Below are 12,407 nucleotides of genomic sequence, written 5' to 3' on the forward strand. Positions count from 1 at the left end.
TTCTCTCTCGTGACGAACGGGGGCTCTTCTCTCGTCGTGACGAACGGGGGCTCTTCTCTCGCTGCGACGTGCGGCCTTCTCACTGCAGTGGCTTCCCTCGCTGTGGGGCACAGGCTCCAGGGCTTCGGTATTTGCAGCGTGTGGGCTCAGTAGTTGTGGCTCCCAGGCTCCAAAGCACAGGCTCTGGAGCTGTGGCACACAGGCTTAGTTGCTGTGCAGCATGTGGGATCTCCCTGGAACAGGTATCAAACCCGGGTCTCCTGCATTGGCGGGCGGATTCTTTGCCACTGAGACACCAGGGAAGCTCTCTCTTTATGAAAGTCACCTGTTCTGGACATTTCATAAAAACCAAATCAAGTGATAACATGGCCTTTTGTGTCTGTCTTCATCAGCACGGGGGTTTCAAGGTCCGTTTGTGTTGGAGAATGTTGTTTCCTAGGGTTAATGAACAGAGCACCCCAGACTATGATGGCTTCAAGCAACAGAAATTTACTCTCTCATAGTTCTGGGGCCAGACGTCCAAGATCGCAGTGTGGGCAGGGCCTGGCTCTAACGGCCGTAGTGGAGAACCTGTCCCATGCCTTTCTCCTAGCTTCCAGTGCTGCTGGTGAAGCAGTTGCCTGGGCTTGCAATGGGATCTCTCCATGCGGGTCTGTCTCCGTGTCCAGGACTCTCCTTACGAGGTCATCAGTCGTATTCAACTGGATCTCACCCTGATGACCTCATTGTCACCTCGTTACCTCTGTAAAGACCCTGTTTCTAAATTCAGTCACATTTGAGGTCAGGGGGTTAGGACTTCAAGATAACTTCTTTTTTCTTCCAGTTTTATCAAGATATAAATGGACGTTCAGCATTGTGTAAGTTTAAGAGGTACTGCTACTGCTGCTGCTAAGTCACTTCAGTCGTGTCTGACTCTCCCCATAGACGGCAGCCCACCAGGCTCCCTCGTCCCTGGGATTCTCCAGGCAAGAACACTGGAGTGGGTTGCCATTTCTTTCTCCAATGTATGAAAGTGAAAAGTGAAAGTGAAGTTGCTCAGTCGTGTCCGACCCTTAGCAACCCCATGGACTGCAGCCCACCAGTCTCCTCCGTCCATGGGATTTTCCAGGCAAGAGTACTGGAGTGGGGTGCCATTGCCTTCCAGCATCATGATTTGACATAATGTCATGAAATGATTATCACAGTAAGTTCAGCGAACATCCAACATCTCATATTTTTCCCTTGTGATGAGAACTTTTAGGATTCACCCTCCCAACAACTGTTGTATATAACATACAGCAGGGTTCATTCTATTTCTCATTTTGTACATCACACGCCTGGTACTAATTAATCTTATAACTAGAAACTTCTGTCTTTTGACCGCCTTCATCCAACTCACTGTCCCCACCTCTGGTAACTGTAAATCTGATCTCTTTTTCTATGAGATCAGATTTTGTTTGTTTTTGGAGTTTAATTGGCCTACAAGAATATGTTAGTTCCTGGTATACATCATTTCAATATGATGATCATGTCAAAATGGTCACCAGGGTAAGTCTAGTTACAATCTGTCACCATACAAAGACATTGCTTAACTAGTCCATATAGTCCTCACACTGTGTGTTTATACCCGTGACACGTTTATTTTGCAAATGGAAGTTTGCACCTCTTCATCTTCTTCGTCTATTTCTCTCCTCCCCACCCCCTCCCCTCTCGCAACCCCGTGTTTGTTCTGAGTGTCTATGGCTCTTTCTGTCTTGTTATGCCTGTTCATTTGTATTGCTTTTTAGAGCCCACATATAAGCGATATCATACAGTGTTTGTCTCTCGGTCTGACTTCACTGAGTGTAACGCCCTCTATGTCCATCCATGTTGTTGCAAAGGGTGAGGTTTCATTCTTTTTTATGGTTGAGTAGTAGGAATATTGTGTGTGTGTGTGTGTGTGTACACATGTAGACACCACATCTTCCTCAGCCACTCATCTATGAATAGGCACTTAGATGGCTTCCATATCAAGATACCTTTTTTTGAAGACGCAATTCAACTTATAGTGTAGCATGCTTCAGTACTTCATTCCTTTTTAAAAATCTGTATTTTTATTTATGTATCTGGCTGTGCCAGGTCTTAGTTGCGACATGTGGGCGTGTTAGTTGCAGCCTGTGGGATTTTTAGTTGGTTGCGGCATGTGGGATCTAGTTCCCTGACCAGGGATCGAACCCAGGCACCCTGCATTGGGAGCGCAGTCTTAGCCACTGGACCACCAGGGAAGTCCCAGCACTTCATTCCTCTTTGAGGCCAAATGATATTCCATTGTGTGAAAGAGCGCATCTTGTTACTCCATCAGCTAATGGACTCTGAGCTGTTCCGAATTGTGCTGCTGTGAACAGCCAAGAGCTTGTACTTCTTCGCATCCCTTTCTTCAGTTCTCTTGTTCACAGACCCGGAAGTGTGCCCGTGGCTTTCACTTACAGAGCACAGTTGGAGGCCAGACACCCTCCCACTTTGGGCTCAGACTCCGTCCCATGGTCACGGTCATGGTCATGGAACACAGCTGGGGTTAGGGGTCTCCCGCTGGACCCTCCTCCTCCAGGCTGCCTTCCCAGCCCCTGCCCTTATCCGCACAAGCCTCTTTCAGCCATCTGGCTGGCTCCCAGGGACAAACAGAGTTCCCAAGAAAGGGTGGGATTTCTTGCTAGTCTCGACCTGCAAAGGCAGAGGGATTGGATTCCTTTGATCCTGTTTGTTTTGTTTTTTTCTTGTTCTGGATTTTGTGTGTATGTGGTAAAATGTACAAAACATTTACCATCTTAACTGTTTTTAAGCACACAGTTCAGTCGCATTGAGTACATTCACGTGGTTGTCCAGTCATCACAACCATCGTCTCCAGAGCTTCTTCAGCTTCTCCAACCGAGTCTGTCCCCAGTAGACACTAACTCCTGGGAATTCCCTGGCGTTCCAGTGGTTAGGACTCAGAGCTTTCACTGACGTGGCCTGGGTTCAGTCACTGGTTGGGAAACAAAGATCCCGCAAGCCAAGCAGCAGAGCAAAAACAAAACCAATTACCCGGCTTCTGGTAAGCACCATTCTACTTCCTGTCTCTGTGAGTTTGTCTATTCTAGGTACCGCACGTAAGTGGTGTCATTACAGTATTTGTCCTTTTGTAACTGGTGTATTTCACTGAGCATAACATCCTCAAGCTTCATTCCTGTTGTGGCAGGTGTCAGAATTCCTCCCTTTTTAAGGTTGAATGATATTCCATTGTTTGGGCTTGATCACATTTTGTTTACCCACTGATCTGTTGATGGACCCTTTTTTTCAAAAAAAAAAAAAAAACTGAAATATATAGATAAATTATTTAAGCCTAGCATCAAAAGGCAGAGAAGGCAATGGCACCCCACTCAAGTACTCTTGCCTGGAAAAGCCCATGGATGGAGGAGCCTGGTAGGCTGTAGTCCATGGGGTCGCACAGAATCAGACAAAACTGAGCAACTTCACTTTGACTTTTCACTTTCATGCATTGGAGAAGGAAATGGCAACCCACTCCAGTGTTCTTGCCTGGAGAATCCCAGGGACGGGGGAGCCTGGTGGGCTGCCATCTCTGGGGTCGCACAGAGTCGGACACAACTGAAGCGGCTTAGCAGCAGCAGGAGCAGCATCAAAAGAAAATCAAAGATTTAAAAAAAATAGAATTCACAGGTTTCCTATCTGTACCTTCAGATTCAAAAAAATTAATAAGTAAAAATTTAAAAATAAAACCACACAGATTCAAGCATTTATGTATCTTCTAGAACCACTTGTAGAAACCTCATTGAGAATGTCAGGAAACATCTCCCCAGCAAGACAAAGTCAGAGAGAGAGGCTGTGAAGTGTTGGGGTCACCACACCTCTTAAATCCCTCTGGGTCTTTAGGCGACTGATCTTCTATGGAATATTTCCTGAATGCACCTGCCCCATGCAAAGTGCAGCTACAGAGTTGGGTTTTGTTTTTATTTTGCTTTCGGTTTGTTTTGGCTGCGCTGGGTCTTCGCTGTTGCTCTCGGACTTTCTCTACTTGCGGCGAGGGGGACTCCTCTTCGTGGGGGTGCACGCGCTTCTAACCACGGTGGCTCCTCTTGTCATGGAGCGCAGGCTTAGCAGTTGTGATACACGGGCTCAGTTGCCCCACAGCATATGGATCTTCCCAAAGTAGAGATCGAACTCCTGTCCCCTGCATCGGCAAGTGGATGTTTAACCACTGGGCCACCAAGGAAGTCCTCAGCGTTGGGTGTTTTTAAATCTTCAAAACAACCTGAGACAGATTACTGTCCCTGGTTATAGGGCTGGTCAGTGACAGAGGAGGATTTGAACCCAGGGCTTCCCTGGTGTGGTGCAGAGGTTAAAGCGTCTGCCTGCAATGTGGGAGACCTGGGTTCGATCCCTGGGTTGGGAAGATCCCCTGGAGAAGGAAGTGGCAACCCACTCCAGTATTCTTGCCTGGAGAATCCCATGGACGGAGGAGACTGGTGGGCTACAGTCCATGGGTCGCAAAGAGTCGGACACGACTGAGCGACTTCACATCACTTCACTTCACTTCTGGGCAATTCCAGCCTCCATGCCCCTTCTGTTGCTCTGTGCATCTTCCGCTCTTGAGTTAGCTAAACATGGCTTAGCAACCCAAGTGACGTCACCATCATTGTTATTCCAGCCACATGCCGGAGGCCTGGCCCCTGGGGCAGGTGTGGACCTGCATTTCCTAGGGGTTCATGGGAGGTCGGGACCATGTTACATCTTGTCCAGGCACACATTTGTTTGATTCAGGGAAAAAAGGGCAGGATGAGGGTAGCTAGCCAGCACCACCCACATTTTGCAGAAGAGGAAACTGTGATCAGTCAGGGAGATTGTCACTTGCCCCAGGAGACGTGCTGGCAAGAGGAGCTGGACCATCTCCTGGGCAGCACTGATGACGAGGGTAAGCGGAGCCTTGTGGCCAAGAGCGTGTGTCTAGTCATCCATCCTGTGGAGCTGAGTGTGCGTGCACGTGCACTGATGTCCTGGGCTCCAGCTGATGCGTGTCCCTGGAGCAGCCTCTGGGTACCAGGCGCTGGCCCCGCCTTCTGGGGGGGCTGCGTTGTGAGCAGAGGGAGGCAGTTCAGTGAGAGTCACTTGCTGGTCATTAGGCAAGTGACCGTGGTGTAGATGCCATCAGGGGGACGTCCAGGGTGCTGAGCGGGTAGAGCAGGTGGCTATCTGGTCTGGGAAGATGTCAGGACAAGACAGTCCCTTGACCTCTGAAGTGAGACTTCTTGCCCTCCGCAGTATAGACCTTTCTGTTTCAGGTCGTTCCTTGTAAGGAACTTGACCGCGTGCCTGGCCTCTACCCACCAGATGCCAGTACCACCCCTGCTTCACTTATGAGGACTAAACACATCTCCAGGCACTAACAAAGTCCCCCAGGGGGGAAACTGCCTTTGGTCGAGAACCCCTGATTTTACGTTTGGTTTGGCAGCCGGGAAAATGTGCCATCTTTGGCAGGGGCACTGGAGCGGCACACTCCTGGGGGACACGGGACTCCTCCAGTGGGCAGGGGATTTTTAGCTAGGTATGCTGCTGCCCCGCCCAGACCAGGAACACAGGGAGGATGGGTGTGAGGTGGGGGTCTGCTGCAGCCATTTTGGAGACAGTAGGGTTCTGTCCTGAGAGCAACTGGAATCTATCCAAATGTTTCAAACATGGGATATGTGTGTGTGTTTGAGAGAGAGAGAAAGAGAGACAGACAGACAGACAGTGACAGAGAGGAGAAGGTGAAGGAGAGGGCTGGATTTATACATTCAGGGTTGATTGAGCTGCTTCCTAAAAAGTGAATTGGGTGTGGTCATGGTCAGACAGAAATGGTAAGCTAGGGAACAGCCAGGCAGGAAGGTCCTGTGACCCCAGGACTGCCTCCATCTGTGGTGTGAGCAAGAATTAAGCCCTCGATTTGGTACACTTGAACCAGGTCTTGAGAGCAGACAAAACATCCTGTCTCAGGCTGTGATGTACATTTCTCCAGGAGGTGGATCTCACACAGTGAAGATGGTGAGGTCGACTTAAGGAGAGAGTCGGCCAAGCGATCTGTGTAATAATCCTTGGTTGCTTCCTGGTCGTTGGCACAGTGAGAAGCAACCCCAGGAAGTGGGTGTGGTCAGCAGCCCATTTCTGAGCAAACGGGGCCTTTGGGAGATGAGGGGCAGTCAAAGGGAAACTTCCCATCTCTATTTCAGCTGAAGGAAGAAGCTGTTAGGCAGAGCCTCTCCCCTTCCTCCTTCCCTGTGCCAACTACCTGGTGAAAAGGAAAAGATGATTATCTTGTCCTGGGTGTCAGAATACTAGGAATAACTTTGCAAAAATACTCACCATTCTCCTATTTCTGAGGTTACCATGTCCTCCCATACCCTTTAGGTGTTTCACATGGCTTCTTCCCGGACCTGCTGGGCACCCAGACTTCAACTGGTTTCCCCCTTTTCTTCAGTTCAGTTCAGTTGCTCAGGCGTGTCTGACTGTTTGTGACCCCGTGAATCACAGCACGCCAGGCCTCCCTGTCCATCACCAATTCCCCGAGTTCACCCAAACTCATGTGCATCGAGTTGGTGATGCCATCCAGCCATCCCATCCTCTGTCGTCCCCTTCTCCTCCTGCCCCCAATCCCTCCCAGCATCAGGGTCTTTTCCAATGAGTCAACTCTTCGCATGAGGTGGCCAAAGTATTGGAGTTTCAGCCTCAGCATCAGTCCTTCCAATGAACACTCAGGACTGATCTCCTTTAGGATGGACTGGTTGGATCTCCTTGCAGTCCAAGGGACTCTCAAGAGTCTTCTCCAACACCACAGTTCAAAAGCATCAGTTCTTCGGTGCTCAGCTTTCTTTATAGTCCAACTCTCACATCCATACATGACCACTGGAAAAACCATAGCCTTGACTAGAGGGACCTTTGTTGGCAAAGTAATGTCTCTGCTTTTGAATATGCTATCTAGATCGGTCATAACTTTCCTTCCAAGGAGTAAGCGTCTTTTAATTTCATGGCTGGGATCACCATCTGCAGTGATTTTGGAACCCCCCCAAAATAAAGTCTTAGGTTATTGCAAATGTCTCCCAAAACAGGCCATGATACCACCAGTCACCACCAGGAAGCACTCTCTGTGGTTCAGTGCATTCTTAACTGAGAATCCCAGAAGTTCAAGGTCCAGGATTCTGAATCTGTAAATTGTTGCCCTGCTCTGTCAGCTTTGTGATTTTCCTTTCAGTAAAATAAGTTTGTTTGAAAACAGATGTGTCAATAACAGCCAACAGCTGGAAACAATCCATCAGCAGTAAAACAGAAAAATAAATTGTGCTATACTCATTTGGTGAAGTACTATGCAGCCATGAAAAATTAGCAAACCATCACCACACACACCATCATGCATGAATCTCACTAATAACCTTGAGTCAAAGAAGCCAAACACAAAAGCATATCTATTGCATGTTACCATTTGCACAGAGTTCAAACCCCAGCAAAATAAATCTCCTGGGGGCTGTTCATGTGACTGTGTGTTTCTCGATTTGGAGGCTGGTTATGTGGGTCAGTGTGTAAAACTTTGAGCTATACACTTCAGATCTGCACACTTTCTCTGTGTATGTTATACGTTAAAAAGACAGATCCGTATAAAACCAGTGCACCTAAGAGCAATCCTACTTTTTTTTTCCCTGCAGATTGATGGACAAAATGACTTGAAAGCCATCGAGAAAGAGAAGGCAGTGGTGGCTCTCGCACCCAAGGAAGCAAGCAAATGCCACAGAGAGGACCTAGCCAAAGCATTTTACGTAAGAACTGAGGTCATCTCTGAGGCCTGGGGCAACGGGGTTTTCAGATTAAGAGGAAAGCGGCTCGAGGTCCTGAAAATGGCTTCACAATCCTGAACTATGACACATTGTTATCATCACTGTTAGAAAATACTCCTGCTGTTGAATGGTTCTGATTCCCACCAGGAAGGGCACCCACATTGATGGGCATGAACCCTGGAAACCCTTCCTGGTGGCCACGATCCTCCCAGTTTTCCGTGCGTGTCTCTCTCTCTTTTCTTTAGTTTTAGTTAGAAGATAGTTACTTGACAATGCTGTGTTGGTTTCTGCCATGTAACACCCTGAGTCAGCTATAAGTATCTCCCCTCCCTCTTGGTGAGAGACAGAGAGGGTCTCAGGGGACCCCAGGTTTCCATAGCAGCCCAGTCAGAGTTGCATCTGGGTGTTCTGACATTCAAGCTCAAACTCTTTACCACCTGCCGTTCCCACCCTTCGTGTTTTATAATTCATGGTGTTGCCAGTGACTGAAACCAGCTTCTTGCCAGTTTCTTCTGGTGAATTTGGAGTCCTGGCCAGGGCAAGACAAAAGCCAAACCAAAGACCACTTCCGTTCCATGAGGGTCCCCTGTGAGGCTGAAGGAGTTGGCTTGCTTTATGGTTTCAGTTATCTTTACTTAGCCAAACAAACATGGTGTGTGTGTGCGGGTGTCCACTCATAACCCACCACACTTTGGGAAAGCCAATAAAAGTCCACTAATGAAAGGTCACATGCCACAATTTCAAAGAAGCTGGAGGTCAGTGTTTCAGGCCAGCCTTTCCTTGAGAATACTCAAAAGCCCATCAAATTCGAGTCCCACTTGGTAGCATTTGGAGAGGGGAAGGAAATATGTTTTCCTTGCCAAGACATTTCCCCCTACCTAGGAAAAAAGCGAGGTTTTCTTGCTCTATTCAAAAGAATCTAGAAATCAGTCCAGCCTTCCCATCACCTCAACCATCTGGTAGAACCTTTTTGTTTTGTTTTTGTTCTATTCATTTATTTTTGGCTTCACTGGGTCCTTATTGCAGCACCCAGGCTTAGTTGCCCGAGGCATGTGGAGTCTTAGCTTCCCGACCAAGGATCAAACTAGTGCCCTCTGCATTGGTAGGCGTATTCTTAACCACTGGACCACCAGGGAAGTCCCTGGTAGAGCTTTCTTATCGACCTTTTAAAGACAGTGAAGCTTTTGTTGCCACCAGGACAACAAAGTTGCCTTACATAGTTATTGACTCTTAAATTCGCTATATTTAATGTCAGTTTGTATAAACAGCTTGAAATTGTATCTGCACAAGGTATGCATGATGGACTCATGTAGCTTTTTTTGTTTCTAAGGGCGGGCCTTTTTTGTTTGTTTCGAGGCAAAATGCACAACCTAAAAATTATCATCTAGCTACTTTTATGTGTACAGTTCCAAAGTGTTAAGTACATTCACATTGTTGTTCAACCCATTTCCACAACTCTTTCCCTCTTGCAAAGCTGAAACTTCCGTGTTAGTGGTGAATAATATTCCTGTGTGTGTGTTTGTCTGTACCACATTTTCCTTATGCATTCACCCACTGATGGACACTCGGGTCATATCCACCTTTGGCTGCTGTGAATAACACTGCTACAAACATGGATAGACAGCTATCTCACTGAGATTGGTCTCCAGTTCTCTTGATACATACCAGTATCAAGAAAGCAGTGGAACCACTAGTGGAACTGCCAGATTGTGTGGTGGTTCTATTTTTAATTTTTGGAGGTACTTCCACATGGCAGCTGTACCATTTGACCGTCCCAGACTCATCTTCCCAAAGATGAAAATGTAAGTGTCCCTGCATCTCCAGGTGTCTATGCTATAACGGCGGACCCTGAAATGTAGACCCAAGGCTGTCTTCTCTGTAGCATCTGTAGGGCAGAAGTGCGGGTTCATTGAAAAAGAATGAGATTGTAGGTCTCCTCCTGTCTCTGCCCATTTGCTTGGGGTTTCTGAGCTGGTCCCCTCTCCTCTGTGGACAGCCCATTTTCCTTGGTCATCATGGAAGCGGCTGGCTTCTAGAGTGGGAATCCTGTGACTTGGGCTCCTTGATCTTTACCTGCCTGTCCTTCTCCCTCCAGGTAGATTTACAGAACGGGCTGTCAGAGTTCTCAGTGACGCAGCGCAGGCTGGTCCATGGCTGGAATGAGTTTGTTGCTGATAACACGGAACCTGTGTGGAAGAAATACCTTGATCAGGTGGGACCATGGCCATCATTCTGTGCATTAACCAATGTAACCCTGGGGGTGAGGAAGGGAGCCGCCGTTCATCGTGTAACTGTGGATTGAGGGTGTCCGTGGACGAGTCTCAGCACATGGGACAGCTATACTGCAAAGTCAAAGAAGGCTTGTCCCTTTCAGGCTGCTCCTAGCTGAGAGATGGGCTCACTAACTACCCTGGCGGCCACAGTCACGAATAATAGTCTTTCCATTCATAGAGGCAACCATGTGCCAGGCACCACGCTGAGTAAATAAGTAAACACCAACTTACTCTTCCTCTAGATCGCTACTTTGAGATGTGGTGGTTTAGTCGCTAAGTCGTATCCAACTCTTGCAACCCCGTGGACTGTAGCCCACCAGGCTCCTCTGTCCATGGGACTTTCCAGGCAAGAACACTGGAGCAGGCTGCCATTTCCTCCTTCAGGGCATCTTCCAAACCCAGGGACCAAACCTGGGTCTCCTGCATTGTAGGCAGATTCTTTACCAACTGAGGAGAGTGAAATACAGAGAAGCTGAAATATTCCCAGGTTGTGTAGGGCTGCCAGATTTAGCCAATAAATTTACAGATGTCTGTTACATTTGGAATTCAGGTAGATAAGCAAAGGAGAGTTTTTTCGTGTATGTTCCAAATGTCGCATGGGACCTACTTGAACTTAAAATTTTTGAAAGTTCCTTGTTTCTCTGAAGTTCACATTTAACTGAGTGTCCTGTAGTTTACCTGGCAGCCAGGGTCCAGAGTCCTGCAGCATTAGGTGTCGCTGCTGGGAAATGAAGCCAGGCAGCTGGCTCCAGAGCCCCTGGCCCTCATAGCCTTTACCACTGGTGCTGAATACATGTTGTATCAGTCAAATGCCCGGAAGCCACAGGAAAGAAGGGGAAAAAAATTGAAATAGATCCTGTTGCAAGTTCCAGTGTAGAAATCAACACCCCACCTCCCACCCAGGACCAGCTCAGAAAGCTCCAGTTAACAGGCAGAATTTCCCAGATACATGAAGCCGCGGTTGCCTCAGTTTCCCCTCCCTGGCTTTTGCACCCTCTCCCATCCCTGACACCTCCCTGTCAGTCAAGCTCAGGGATACCCCAGGCTTCTGCTGCCTTCCCATGGCTCATGTTTAAGGCTTCCTTGATTGGTCAGATCAGAGACCAATCACAGCCCTCCTTGTAGCATCCTCACTGTCCTTTCTCCTCCAGTCCCCACCCTGCTCATTGGTTAGTTCTCAGTGCCCCAGGGATGTCATTCATTGATGCATTTTTACACCAGAAGAGGCTTCTAGGTATGCAGGTGACTCTGGCCAACCCAGAAATTTCCTGGAATGCCAGTGTTGGGAAGAGGCAGCAGAGGCTCCTGGAAGTTGAAGTTCAGGGAAGGAGGCTGACACATGGGCTGCGGGGGACCTTCTCCCTTCCGGAGCCAGGCCTTGGTCACTTCTGCCCTGGCTGCCCTTTCCACTAGGCTCTGCTCACCTGGCCTCTGCCCTGCTAACACCTCACACCCAGGGCTGTCATCCAGCCTCCAGCCAGGACCTTTCCAGGAATGAAATCTCTTCAGTTTCTAAGAGCAGGAAACATGCCTATTCATCCTAACCTCATTGGTTCAAGGATCCATCACAGGGTGTCCCTGTGGGATTGGAAGGCAGCTCCTGACGGCCGTGTTTTCTAGCCCTCAACAAGCACAGGAAGTCCATGTGCCCTCAGTTATTAATTCTTCGTGTTCATTGAGCACTTGTTCCATGCCGGATGTTGTGGTTCTCCTGTCTGTCTCCTCCAGGGACAGGGAGCTCACTGCTTCACAAGGTGGTCCTGCTTCTCTGTCTCAAGACTCACCACTAGGAATTCTGCCTTAGCATGGCCCCAAATCCCTGCCCCAGAGTCACGAAGCAGAGGTAGATTAGAGTCAGGCTGCCGGGTTTGATCCTACTTTCCAGCCTTGTGACTTTGAGCCTGCGACCAATCTGCCTTGAGCCTCAATTGTCCCCATCTAGGAAATGGGACTGGTAAGTCCCTCCTGTTCTGAATTTTACTTAAGAGGAAGCCGAGCCTGTATTACATGCTTAATAAAGGTTGCCCCCAGCCCCAGTGTCTGCCAGCTAGCCTTGGTTCGAGCATAACTGTTAAGAGCACAGGTTTTGGAGTTGCCTGATCTAAAAGAATCCTCGGCAGTTCAGTTTCTTTCAGAAACTTGGGCTGGTCATTTATCGTTAAGCAGGACTACTTAACAGTACCTGTGTCACGGGGTTGTGAAAGTGAAAGTCACTCAGTTGGCTCCAACTCTTTGCGACCCCATGGTCTATACAGTCCGTAGAATTCTCCAGGCCAGAATACTGGAGTGGGTAGCCTTTCCCTTCTCCAGGGGATCTTCCCAA

At 48.4% G+C, this 12,407-nt stretch overlaps 1 protein-coding gene across 1 annotated transcript in view; it reads left to right on the forward strand.

Moving 5' to 3' along the window:
* The window catches only part of ATP2C2 (ATPase secretory pathway Ca2+ transporting 2), a 78,340-nt gene that overhangs the window by 14,341 nt on the left and 51,592 nt on the right, over positions 1-12,407 (forward strand). The window contains exons 2-3 of the mRNA XM_052655577.1: positions 7,683-7,793; positions 9,907-10,023. Coding sequence (XP_052511537.1) covers positions 7,683-7,793; positions 9,907-10,023 — 228 coding nt within the window. The remainder of the gene's footprint in view (positions 1-7,682; positions 7,794-9,906; positions 10,024-12,407) is intronic.

This window comes from Budorcas taxicolor, chromosome 18 (genome assembly GCF_023091745.1).
Source record: "Budorcas taxicolor isolate Tak-1 chromosome 18, Takin1.1, whole genome shotgun sequence".
Taxonomy (NCBI): Eukaryota; Metazoa; Chordata; class Mammalia; order Artiodactyla; family Bovidae; genus Budorcas; species Budorcas taxicolor.